The sequence below is a fragment of the Pimephales promelas genome, chromosome 10, assembly GCF_988280905.1.
Source record: "Pimephales promelas chromosome 10, fPimPro1.hap1.1, whole genome shotgun sequence".
Taxonomy (NCBI): domain Eukaryota; kingdom Metazoa; phylum Chordata; class Actinopteri; order Cypriniformes; family Leuciscidae; genus Pimephales; species Pimephales promelas.
Genome location: NC_142778.1, coordinates 22,013,809 through 22,027,769, shown reverse-complemented (window position 1 = coordinate 22,027,769; position 13,961 = coordinate 22,013,809). Strand labels below are relative to the sequence as shown.

At 36.4% G+C, this 13,961-nt stretch overlaps 1 protein-coding gene across 1 annotated transcript; it reads right to left on the bottom strand.

Moving 5' to 3' along the window:
* Positions 1 to 4,694: 4,694 nt before the first annotated feature.
* Positions 4,695 to 12,382, bottom strand: rabl2 (RAB, member of RAS oncogene family-like 2). Its single transcript, XM_039654489.2, has 8 exons — positions 11,842 to 12,382; positions 11,701 to 11,730; positions 11,453 to 11,532; positions 8,925 to 9,004; positions 8,050 to 8,161; positions 7,842 to 7,939; positions 5,322 to 5,405; positions 4,695 to 5,241 (listed from the first exon to the last, which is right to left on the bottom strand). Exons 1-8 carry the CDS (start codon positions 11,940 to 11,942, stop codon positions 5,164 to 5,166), a joined length of 663 nt encoding a protein of 220 aa, XP_039510423.2. The 5' UTR covers positions 11,943 to 12,382; the 3' UTR covers positions 4,695 to 5,163.
* Between the last annotated feature and the right edge of the window lie 1,579 nt (positions 12,383 to 13,961).

Below are 13,961 nucleotides of genomic sequence, written 5' to 3'. Positions count from 1 at the left end.
TGCACAAAAAATAAATAACAATGACTTTTTGCCTTTATTAAACATTTAAAATATTCGCAAGTTAATATGAAAAAAAAATAGACTTTCTAAAAACTATTTTGCCCGCATTGCTAAATGAGAAGGGCATGTCTCTGGAACCATAGAGAGATGATTTATAGGTGATTTATAGGCTAATCATAATAAATGTGTCTGAAAAATAACAATGGATTTTTATTGCTTAAATAAACAGTTTTCTAGTGACGGGCGATCTCCATCTCCGCTGTAAAGCAGATGCACCTCAGAGAAATGCACTTTTCGGATTGTAGCTATAGCTTAATCAGACGAAGGTATTTGCTTTCGATTCGAATTTGTTCGTTTAAAGTTACTTCCTGTGTCCACCACCGGGATCGGGGATTGCCGCCTCGATAGGCACCGGAGACCTTACGGCTGCAACTCTGAGCAGCCGCTTCGACAATGTAGGTGGAGAACATGGTCCACTCGGACTCAATATCTACAGCCTCCCTCGGGATCTGGTCGAGGCTCCTCCAGAGGTGGGAGTTGAAGATCTCTGCCAAACGTTTCCAGCAGACCCTTACAGTACGCTTGGGTCTGCCGAGTCTGTTTAGCTTCCTCTCCCGCCATCTGATCCAACTCACCACCAGGTTGTGATCTGTTGACAGCTCTGCCCCTCTCTTCACCCAAGTGTCCAAGACATATGGCTGCAGTCAGATGAAACGACCACAAAGTCGATCATCGACCTACGCCCTAGGGTGTTCAGGTGCTGCATGCACTGATGGACACCCTTTTGCTTGAAGATGGTGTTCGTTGTGGACAAACTGTGACTAGCACAGAAGTCCAATAACTGAACACTACTCGGGTTCAGGTCAGGGGGGCCATTCTGTCCCTAGAGCTAGTTTCCATGTCCAGGGATCGGGTTGTTGAGGCCCCCGCCTTCGACTGCCGCCCCATTCTCTCAGCACAGGCCCCTTACGGTCCCTCCTGAAGGTGGTGAGCCCACGGGAAGGAGGCCCCACGTTGCTTCTTCGGACTGAGCCCTGCCGGACACCGTGTGGGAGGCCCTGCCACCAGGCGCTCACATACTGGCTCCAAGGTGGGGCCCCGGCTGTCCTTGTTTTCACTTCACTCATAAGGTTTTTTTAAACCGTTCTTGGTCTGACCCGTCGCCTAGCACCGGTTTGCCTTGGGAGACCCTACCAGGGGCATATAGCCCCGGACAACATAGCCCATAGGGTCGTTCGGGTACTCAAACCCCTCCACCACGTTAAGGTGGCAGTGCAAGGAGGGGTTGATTAGAATCACTTTTTTTCTATTTCAGTTTATTCTAATGGGGATTTGTTATACCCTATATGAAGAGTTCAGATGCAAAAGCCTCGAAGTGCCATTTGAAATTTTCTTTTAAAATTATCATTTTTATCAAGCTTGTATATTTAAGTTCAGTAATTTCACTTAAATGGCAATGAAGATTACCTATTAATGGTCATTTAAGTGAAATTACTGAACTTAAATACACAAGCTTGATAAAAATGGTCATTCTAGAACCAAATTTCAAATGGCACTTAGAGGCTTTTGCATCTGAACTCTTCATATATACATTACACATACAGTATTTGAATATATGAGTGGTTTTCTGTTTTTTTTTTTTTCAATAAATATAACACCAATATAATGGTTTGAATAGTATCTACTTATTATGGGAGATGTTCATTTGGACCAACATGTTTCAGGTGGGGATCATCAACATTTGCTTCTTAGACATCATAAAGACTGTAAAAGTACAAAAGTTAGAAAACATATATCAATAGGGTCCTGAGGACAGGAGTTCCAGTGATCCAATGTCACAATTTATTTTTACATTTTTTGGTGTTCATTTGAGTTCATTTGACCTCCTGTATCATGATCCCACCGGTCCAGTTCACCACATTTGAGCCATGAATGTTTGTTGTTATTTTGTTCAGATTGTCCCACTCGAGATGAAACACATTCCCTCACCAGTAGTAATAATAATAATAATGAAAGTATAATTAATTAATTATTAAGCATAACATTTTTTTTTCAACTTAACAGAAATCTGGAGAGACCATTATCTGCCAGTTGATGTGGGCTTCCATAACGCTAAATGCTCTTCACCAAGAAAGACCTTTCTAATTGTGTGTTGGTGCATGGTGTAGGCTATGTATTTATGTAGTTATTTTAAAAATGTATGTTAAATAAACCTCACATTACCAGTGAATCCTAATTACATGATGTGATTTTTAATTAATGCATATTTTTGAACACGTTGTATCTTAAAATGTATTATTTAATTAAAATTTCTGTTATATTTTTTAATGTGCAACAAGTGAACATTGGGAACAAGCTCAACATGTGCTCAACAATAATTTACATAGCCAGTTATGAAAAATGGAGGAGATTTATCAAATCGAAAACTAAAGGAGAAAAACAGACTGCCTATGTGCTTTTTTGGATATCCAGGGTGGCAACCAATATAGCCAGAAAATACATACATGTGACAATATTTCAGGTGGGGATCATCAACATTTGCTTCTTAGACATCCTAAAGACTGTAAAAATACAAAAGTTAGAAAACATATATCAGAAGGGTCCATAGGGGAGGAGTTCCAGTGATCCAATGTCACCATTTTTTGACATTTTTTGGTGTTTATTTGAGTTTTTATGCACTATACATCATCTAATAAAGACAATCCTCATATCTATCAATTCCTCATGCAAAGACGAAGAGAAAATGGGGTAGATTGTGTCTGTAGGATGTATTGTTCAGATTCTATGTAGGTTTAAAGTTTTCATTTTCCGCAGCCAAAAATCAAGCACGGACACAAAAGATGATACAAAAAATCACATATGGGACAAAAATTTGCGTGGGGAACATCAAAATTCCTTTTCTAGACACCTTAAGGATTACAAAAAACTAGGTTAAAAAAATATATCTTTCGGGTGCAGGTGAACCCCCCCTTCCTACCCTATAATAACAAAAACACCTGAGTCTTCAGAAATAAGATTTTTTTTTTTTTTCTAATGATATAAAGGTTGTATCCAGTTCAAGGCTGGATCTATTTTAATTCACCAACATGGATGTATAGTTGATGTGTAAAGCATTTGTGCAAAAATCACAAAAATACACAAACCAAAAGCAAAAATCTAAAAGTGCCTTCACAGTTTGTGCAATAAGAATAACTGCTCTTCACAATAATAATTATTATTTATAATATCTGAGGAAACGCATGAAGAAACTGGGTCATTAAAGAATAAAGAGAACTGACAAAATCGATCTATTTTTAGGACTTTTTTCTTTTTTGAAGGATCCCCACTCACTGTAACTACAGTACAATAATGACAAACATTATATCCATTTACAATTTTTTTTTTAAATCAGCACACATTGCTAGTAGAGAATATACTACTATTATTACAAATTATTTAAAATTGAAATAATTTACAATCAGTAATCAAAGTGGAGATGGATGGTGTGTTGTGATTTGTTTCCAAGTTGCAACATAACCAGGGCCTAAAATTAACAAGCACCAAATGCAAGTAACAATCGGAGTTGGCGAGTTTTTGAAACAATGTCAATCGGCAGTTGGTAAAATTTGTATGAATTTTAACCATGAAATGTTGCAACTTGCGAGGACATAAATGTTAACTTTGCTCCGGACGTTTGTACTCTGAATCACACGTACGCACAAAAAATGTGTGCACGCCTCTCTTCCAGATGTAAAACGTATACATTTTTGATTAGCTGAATTGTTTCAGCTAATTCTCTTGTAAACGTCAACTAATTCGCATCCAAAGAAATATATATTGCGGGGCAAAAAGGACACTGACAATGCGCCGATCATATGTTTTATGAAACAGTCTCAGCTTTCAAATTTTGTCTTTTTTTTATTCAAACAATAAATACCGGTGTTGTGGCTCTTTGTGTTATGACAGATCGCTGTAGCGCCACATTTCAAGTGGCACGTGAACCAAAAATCTCTTCCTATTAGTTATAGCATGAATGAACATCAGAAGGCGTATGTCGTTTCAACCACGGAAAGACATCAATACACACAATTGTTTAAATTCAAGTTCACCGATGTTAAACTACTAACTCTGTCTGGTCTGTTTGTCTGACAAAATGGTGGATTCGGCGTTTCGATTGGTCAGACTGCCTGTCAGCCAAACTTTTGTGTTGAATTTGTGTTGTAATCTGCCATTCATCCTCATTCTAAAACAAAAGTCAATAGCGATTGACTGTAAGTTGACAGTGTGTAAACGTCAGTGAGCATTCAGAGCAGTCTCAGCTCTCTTCTTTGCCCTGACCATCACATCCACACAAACACATTCATATGTTTGAGTTTTCATCATGGCTGTCTTCTCATTAATTCCCAAAATAGTGTATCCTACTCTCAGGTATGCTTGCAACAAATCTCTTTAATATATATATATATATACACTCTTTAGTTGGCAAATAAAATGGATATAAACTTTTTTCCATCAAGTTTAAGGGGAATGAGTGTATTTCAGGTGTGACTGATAGCCATTTTGGCTTTTTCTCAATTTAAATCCCTTAACTTCTTTGCAATCCAAACAGTCCTGCAGATTTAAGTGTACTAGTTTTACATGATGAAACCTAAAAACTGCAGTTAAAACTGCATGTATTTATTAAATACTTGATCTTGTATAATCAGCTACCCTTATTCAAAGATCAACTACTTTATTCATGCTGATGAGCATCACAAATTGTTACACAAAATGTGTTTCTGTTTTTTAAAAAAAATTATAAATATTTCACCTAAATATATAAATTCCAGCTGGAAAAAAATAACAAGCAATGTATATGTTTATATTACATTCGGCACAGACAAAGCTTCACATTCCATAAAGAGATAACTAAAAAGGTGTTTTGCTAAATCTGCATGCTGCACAATTTGTATCAAATTAGTTCAGCAGTTCATAACTGTGATTCCATTGGTGTTGATCATTGGATAATGCCACCTGTACATTCACAGAACCATAATTCATATTAGAGGTTCAAAAAGACACACACTAGTGTGTGTGAGGTAGAGTTCTCAGGACAGTGAGAGGACAGCCATGATTTAAGGAACTCATCAGTACAACTCCAGAAGCAGCGGAGAATGAGAAAAGAGGATGAAGAATCTGACGTGGTCACGCGGAGTCTGGTTTTCCCTCTTGAGTCTCCTCTTCTTTATCAGATGTTTCTTCTTTATTCTCTAAATCAAAGTTCTGCAAAATAACATGAATATAATCAGTAAATTGCATCATCATGAAGAGTGTTATTCAAACACACACACACACACACACACCTCTAACTCCCTCATAACTTCATCCATAAAGTCGTTGGAGTTCTTCTTGTAGGACAGAGCCATCTGAATGGCATCTTTAAACACCTGTGGAACATTCCCAAAACATTAGAACTTTACACAGCAGGACCAAGGACTTCCTTTTAACCCTAGAACACATAAAGACTTCTACACAAGTCCCTGGTCACTTCATGTGTTTTCTTTGATCAGGTAGCGGTCCGAACGAGCAAAAGCCAGGTGTAACTGCCCTCCAAAATGCTTTCAAGACAAATTTAAATCAAATCACTGAACAGGACAAGTGTAAATGCATCTGGTTTTTGAAACCACATACAGTATGTAAACTTTGAAAAATAACCGAAATTTGGTAAATAACCGAAAATAGCCAGAAATGACAACGCTAGCAGCTACAACAACACGAATAACTGCAGATGAGTAGCTGAGTATCTCTTCACCAAGTCAACGTGCAAACTACCACAAATAAAGCTGAAAGTAAGTCCCAGACTTACTTAAAAGTCCCAGACTTCATTAAAAGTAGTGAAACTAAATTATCTTACCAGTGCTGATGCACTCTCTCTCCTAATTGTGGTCTTTGATCTTGATATTAGCTGATAATAAATACAATGCAGCTCATATCTGTTGCTTATGTTGACTTGAACTCTGTTAAATTTGAATTTAGCACGGGAATTTATTTTATTTTTTATTTTTTTGAAGATCGGATTTATATTTTTTTGAAGATCGGACACATTTGTGTGGCCAAGTGTAAATGGAACCGTTTTAACAAATCAGAAAGCTATCCGATCAGTAAAAACGCATCAAGTGACCAGGTGTAAAAAGGCACATAGATCCACAAATGGATCTGCAAATTATACAATTAAGTGCTTATTATTTTTTTGCATAAAAAATGACAAATGTAGGGTTTATAATTTATATTATAAGATGCATACTATTTCATCCCAGCAAAACAACTGTGAAATCTACTTTTTAAAATTCTGAGAGTTCAGTAGTATGCTATAGTTCCCACAGGCAAATTAATGTCACGTGACCTCCCCGGAGACGCCATCTTTGAGGGCATAAGCTGCTGTGTTTACCATAGGTGTTTACAAAGTTTTATCAGAGAATGTCGTTTTACAAACAAATATTTATTTCTGTTTATAATGTTACGCAAATTATGAAGAGACAAAATGAAATAGATTATAAAGAGACTACTAAACAAGACAGAGAGGAAGTACAATGCGAAAATTTCATTCATAAATGGTGTGGCACTGAGCACGATTATGCAGCTTTGCCTCAGATACAGTATTTTCATGTGTACCTTTATCTGGTATTGGGTAGGAGTTTTTACACGTGAGCAATTCCGAGCCTGGAAATCACTAGAGGCGTACAATCAGATTGCCGAGGGTTGGTTTGGTGATGTTTGCTCAAGTGCAATCAATGGAAAAGTAACATGAAAAAGTCATCATAGCGAAGTAGGATGATGCTAGATAGACTATCTATCTATTAAAAAGCCATAGCCTGTACAACTTAATTCCTATGTTCCCCTTAAAACAGTCACAGGTGCTTTCTGTAATATGCATGTACTTATTTGTACACTGAAGAATAGGGGTGGAACGGTACATGTATTGAAACAAAACGGTGCGGTTCGGTGCATGAATATAAAAATAAATAACTCACGTGCAAATTAATTAATGTAATGCGGAACTACTTTATACGCAGGTTCTTTAGGGACATAATCTGAGATTGCAATGCTGGAATGTTTGTGTGTGTGCGATCGAACAGTGGAAACAATGTTGTTTTGCATGTTTTTAATACCTCGTCATTTTGTTCATACAGGACATTATTCAAGTGTTAACTTAATTTTTTTACACTCGCAATAAAACACAACATTGTGCTTTTGTCAAACAAATTCTTGCGTGTTTTGAGCGAGTTTCTTTCCTGTTTATCCTCGCCAGCCATAACCTCCGTCGTTGTTCTGACAAAAGCTTAGTCTTCTCACTTTCATTGAGTCTAATGACGGGTATACTGTAAAATTCCAATTTAGCTGAACCTCCGGCACGATTTTAACATCCATTGACCCAGCAGGAGATGACCATTTTCACTTTACAGCACGAAACTCATTTCACTTCGTTTAACTCGTATTGCTTCTTCTGTTCTGCCCTCAGCAATGGCGCCGGGTCGGCAAATGCCTGTATGTTGTGACGTCATGTGGGAACTATGTATGACCATTTTGCAAGATGTAAACAACACTGGCCCAGAAGCACTTCCTGTTTCAGTTTTGTAACACTACATAAAAGCTGGGATAAAATACAACCAACAGAACATATAAAACTGAATCAAAAAGTTAAACAGACATCTTTTAGATTTTTTCTTTACATGTGAAATAAAGAAAACAAACTGAAACAGGAAGTGTTTCTGGACCAGTGTTGTTTACATCTTGCAAAATGGTCTATAGCAGCTTTTTTTTACCGAATGCTCCCTGATACCCATTGATCTGTCTATCTAGAATGCTCTGTTTTCCATTCTTACCTTCACCACATTGGTCCCATCAGCAGCAGATACAAAGTAGAAGGGAAGACCTTGTTTCTTAGCAAAGTTGAAACTCTTCTGGGTCACCTTCATGTCAGCTTTGAAACAGCAGAAGACATAAAAGAACAAAAGATTAGAGACATGCAAAGACTAACTCTGACTAATAATGCTCTTATCTGTAATCTCAAAAAGGACATATGAAATGTACCATCTATCTTGTTAGCGACTACCAGACATGGAATCTCAGGCCGGTACTCTCGGAGTTCTTTGTACCAATTAGGGAGGTTCTTATATGTGACTTTCCTCTGGACATCAAACACCTGGCAAAAGCAATTGGATTATTTCTGAAAGCTTTTTTGAGATCTACTGTTTATAAAAAAGCATTCAAAATAGTTTTCAGTTACAAAAAGCCACAATTTATTTTTCACTCACTAATATAGTGTTTGTTGTGGTGGTATGTTGTTGTAATTTTCTTAATATACATTATAGATGAAATGTTATCCACTGTTTAATCATGATATTTGTCTGAATACTAAGTTAATACAAACAGTAATCGATCCAAAACCATGGTTCATTTTCTTAAAGAGATGTGAACTGTCTTATAAAAGCAACAGAAAACAAGCTGTTCTCCATAAAATGTGCAGCACACAGATAAACGTCGGGGTTATAAAGAACAGTGTTTAAAATAAGTTAACCACTTTAAGTTCGTCAGCCTTAGAAAGGTCAAATAAATGAGTTTTGGAAACGTGGAAAAAAGCGCATCTCTTTGACAGCAACAACACGGTCAAGCTCAGCCAGGCCTCTTCCCCTTTTTTTGCATATTCCATGGGTGGGGATTATTTAAATGAGTAACATTGTGACTTTATCGAATTCGGAGAAATCGTGTTGTAGTCCAAAAGTTTGTTGTAGATCTTGAAAAGAGGATTCTGTTAAATATAATATTTGACTTTGAAATATTGCAGATCTTTTTTATGCTCAAAGAGCAACATTACACACTAACTAAAGTTGAAAAAGGGACCCCTTTAATAAATACCTTAATAGTATATAAATAAGTAAAACTAAGAGTATTTTGTGACCTCTTACCATGATACAGGCATGAGATTTATGGTAGTAAGACGGGTGCATGCTTCGAAAACGTTCTTGCCCTGCAGTATCCCAGAAATCTGTGGTGAAGTTAAACAAGTGCATAAGTGCTCAGGTTGGATAGACAAAGGCATGCATGACTGCTTATCAAACATGACAACTAAAGTAAAACCCCTTGTATTATAAAGCTGCATGATTTATCGTTAAAAGATTGCGATCTCGATTCAAACACCAACACAATCTTATTCCTAAATCACAACAAACATTTAGATATTTCAAACCAATCCAATCAGGCTTTGTTGGTACCATGGAACTGATCAACTTTTTCTTTGATCCTGAGTTCATAAAGCATGTAGGCTACACATGAAAATGTGACATGAGTAGCAAATAGCCAATAGATATAAAAGAATACATTAGAAGATGAAGCAATAGCATATTCATCTAATGTTATTATTTAGATGTGAAATAATCTTAAACCATTTTTAATTTTAAATAACATTTTTTTACACATTTCTGAAGGTGTAAACTATGACCTAAATTTTACACTTTCTAGGAAAGAAAACCAAGAAACAATAACTGGAATATCTTCTTTGTCTTTGACTTGACAACACAACATGTGACAGACGACATGCTACTTAAGACAGACATATGTCACTTGGCACACAGCTGATTGATTGGTCCAATTTTAGTTTAAAGGTCCCCTGACATGGGGTTATTTTATTATTTTATGTTTCCTGTGTAATGTAAGTATGTTTTTAGATAAAAAATAGTCATCATTTATAAATAAAAGGCATTTTTCCTAGCCTGATTTTAGCCTCTGATTTGAACGCTCTGTTTCAAGGGGCGTGTCTGCTGTGGGATCCAGTGTAACCGGCCGCTGCTGTGATTGGCTAACATTCTTACACATGAAATAGCTACGTATTACATGTGAAACTCTCTCGAATACTTTTACTACAGCTATTATACATTTTTACTATTAAAGCTATCGAGATTAACAAATCGTGAGAAGTTTTTAAATTATTTAGATCTATTCCTATCACATCAATTAAAATGTTGAGCAGATGACAGTGAGATGATCACAAGAATGAAGATCTTATCATTGTAACGCAGTTTCTACACTCTCTAATGCTTTCATCAATGCAAATACAATGATGTACAGTAAGAGCTTTGTTGTGCAGTGTAACGTGCATCATTGATTTCATAATGAGTTGCCCAGATAAACTCGCGCTGTGTGGAAAGATTGTTCTTTGATCGCTTTCTGTATATAATTTGTTCACAATTTAAATAAGATTACTTTCATCCTACTAAAAGAAACGATGTGAAGTTGATATTTTAGTCACTGGCTTGACTTATGCATAAACAGTATTGAATGATTTTGAGAAAAAGATTGCCTGTCTGAACATGAACAATTAGGCTACACACCAGAAATTGTTGCATGGAAGCTTGATAGATTTATTTTTAGATGTTCATCGAGGCCAGCTCTGTATTGGCCCAAGTTGAGGAAACAGTCGTCGGTGAAATGTTTGGACCACACAAAACTATGGGAAGTTCTGTCGGCGCATTTCCAGAGAAAATAAAATGAACCCATTGTTTCTTCAGAGGCTCGGATTAAAGAACTAAAAAATACTTTTGTGTTCATCTGTACATCCGAACACTGATCACTGCCATGCTTCGCTTGTTTGCAAGCCATGATATCTCGAGGAAAAACTCAAATCGTGTTCGTACTTGAAATCATTATCTCATTATTATTATTATTATTATTATTATTATATCATTAATTTAAAACAATTTTTGTTGTTTTATTAGTCATTCAAATTAATTAAACAAACAAGAGACTGCAGCAATTAACATTTTGTCAGAATCTCTAGTAAATTACCATGTACATGTTGCCATTCATGTACACAGCAATGGCGATTTGGGGGCCTAAAAATGCAACCTTTTGAAAACAGGGTTCAAAGTACAAGTTTTTGCACTTTGCAGTCTCCATGTAAACAACAAAAACATGAATTATTTAACACGTTGATGGCTTGTCTATGCGTATAACGTGTTCAACATACAGGTGCATAGTGGTTTTTTACAAAGTGACAATACCAACTACTGGCCTGACATGCATAATACAGCGTTTTTATAGTGCTGATCTGTGTGCGTTGTCTGTGTCAGAACGCGAAAAAACACTTTACGTTTTTAAGTTTTTCCTTTTTGTCTCCGTTTTTAAGTTTTTTAAGTTTTGTGTCTCTGTCTGTTTAAGTGTCTCCGTTTTTAAGTTTTTCCTTTGTGTCTCCGGTTTTAAGTTTTCCTTTTTGTCTCCATTTTTTTACGTTTTCCTTTGGGTCTCCGTTTTTTTAACATCATTGTTGTGTACGAACCCTTCGTTTATCCAGAATCATGCAGCTCTAATTCTTTATGACAAGTGTATGAAACTTCCTCAAACAGGTCAATTATGTGCAAAAATGTGCAAAAAATAAAAATACAGCAAATTGCTAAATTCTTGTATACTAAAATAACACTTAAATAACTGCCAAACTTACCAACCAGTATAGTTTTCCCATTGATGGTTGTGGTGTATTTGTAGAGAGTCAAAGCGTAGGTGGACAGCTGCTGAGGCCGACTGATACATTTCATTAAGATCCTGTCAACTTTGAGAATGAACAATACACTAACAATCATACACAAAGAGAGAGAGCACGCAGATCTTGGGGATGATACACACTCACATGCACACATTCAAACAATAAATAATATACCGTGTGTATACACACAAAATGTCAAAGGATACTATCCATCCATAAGGAATCTCTCCATAAGCCTGAAAAGATATGAAAATTTTTCAATTTTTTCAAATGTCATTGTCACAGAATGAAATTGCAATAGCACAGCTACTCCATTAATGTCAGAACCACATTAAGCATAACGTTACTTGGATTTGCCAACAGCGCTGTCTCCGAGGCAGATGATCTTGACTTGCTCATCAGCGTCATATTTCTCCAGGTCCAGATCAGAAATGCCTCCTGCGTCCATTGCGAGACTAGAGAAGCAGCAGTAGGAGTTTAAACTCTGAGCCTCTTAATACAGCGGGATTAGATGACAGCTGACCACTGTTTTACTCCATCACGCGCTTTCTAACTCTATGGATATCGTTTGGTTAATCTTTTCAAACAATAACTCGTAAAATAAACTACAAATGGTAGCTTTACATTCCACAACCCGACAGTGTTATTGCTTTGGCTATCTGACTAACGTTAATTAGCAGATTAGCTTGATTGTTACCCAAGCTATCTAACTAACTACCCTAAATACATTTTTACGGCAGCATATTGTTTTACAATCTTCGGCGAATATATTTAGGGCTCGTCGTAAATTGTTCGCAATCACAGCTTGATTATAGACGGGAAAGCATTGCTTATTTGTGATGAAAAATCTCGGTTTGGTTTCAGAAAATTCACTGTGAACATGCACGACGACAACAACGCGTTTCTAAGCAACGGCAGGACCCATGAAGGGCCTTCTTTGCTCTTAGTAAGCACCAGGCTGTCTTTGAAGTTGCCTGATTCGTTTTTATTTGTAAATTTTAAAGTAGCATACGTTATTCTAATGATTACTCTAAACACAATAAATAAATATTGATATTACTACAACAACTAATAATAATAATAATACGAATTGAGATATAAAATAATAGGCTACATTAGAAGATGAAGCAATAGCATCTTCATCTAATGTTATTATGTAGATGTGATGGTAATTTTAAACAAGTTTTAATTATAAAAAAATATGTTTGTATCAATTCCTGAAAGGTGTTAACTTTGACTTATATTTTTCACTTACTAGTCTAGGCCCTAAGTAGGCTAAGTGGCTCAATTTTTAGTGACTACGCCACCCCAGGTTAACAGGGAAAATACAACCCAAATAAAGCACACAAATGTTTCACCAAGAAAGGCAAGAGGCATGGGTTCCCAAATACAAAAGTATTTTCTTTTGTTTAGCTAAAAGTTGGTCAACAGTTATTTAAAATCAACAAGTAACAGGTGTCCTGGTCAAAATTAAACAAAAGCAAAATAAATGAATAAATGAATAAATAACCAAGTCTTCACAGGGCTGAGGCCTCTTATAGGGAGCAGGCTAGTGTAATTGCAGCAAGTCTACAATAGACAACACACCAATCCAAATCACACCCACCAAGTTCACTGCAAATTACAAAAGTGACACCCTATGTGAAATAAAGCCGTAATGAAACAGACAACCAGCCCGCTCCAGGAAGTCCTCAGCTCCTAAAGGAAGGAACAAAAAAGAAAATCATATAACAAACCAAACAAATTAAATGAAGAAAATAAACACATTCAATGTGATCACTAAATGTAGACAAATAATTTACAATGTACCCAAAATTAACAAAGTATGAAAACTATAACCACTCACATTAAAGAAAAAAACAAATAAATAAATGCACAGTCACAACTGCAGAGACTCATACCAAACACCAAGTCAACTGCAATACACACACACCAACAAAAAAAAAAACCTTTCAGCCCGCATGGGCATGTGTAACTTAAACATAACTGGATGCCAAAAGCAGCAGCATGGCTTAAAGAGCGAGAGACAGGGAGAGAAAATGAAATATATTTATCTTTTTTTTAATATACAATGCCTAGTCAGAAACTACCGTCTCCAGAGCACACGCTGCTGCTTTGTTCCTGTAAAAAAAAAAAAAAGAAGAAAGCACAATACAAACATACAACACCAATTACTATACGGTCCCACGCCTCTGCCAAATATCCTGTGAACCTTGCCGACTACGCCACATGTAGTAGGTGGTTCAATTTTTAGTGACTATGCCACCCCAGGTTAACAGGGAAAATACAACCCAAATAAAGCACACAAATACGTTTCACCAAGAAAGGCAAGAGGCATGGGTTGTTCCCGTACAAAAGTATTTTCTTTTATTAAGCTAAAGTTGGCCAACAGTTATTTAAAATCAACAAGTAACAGGTGTCCTGCACAAAGCCAAAAAATATATATATATAAAATAACCAAAATTCA

Excerpts from the sequence above, each read along its gene's own strand:
- rabl2 (XM_039654489.2), bottom strand. The coding sequence starts at position 11,942 with ATGGACGCAGGAGGCATTTCTGATCTGGACCTGGAGAAATATGACGCT. Across the intron at positions 11,533-11,700 it reads AGATTCCTTATGGATGGATA|TCGGCCTCAGCAGCTGTCCA; the intron begins GTATCCTTTGAC and ends GAAATGTATCAG. Across the intron at positions 5,406-7,841 it reads ATGGGACCAATGTGGTGAAG|GTGTTTAAAGATGCCATTCA; the intron begins GTAAGAATGGAA and ends AATGTTCCACAG.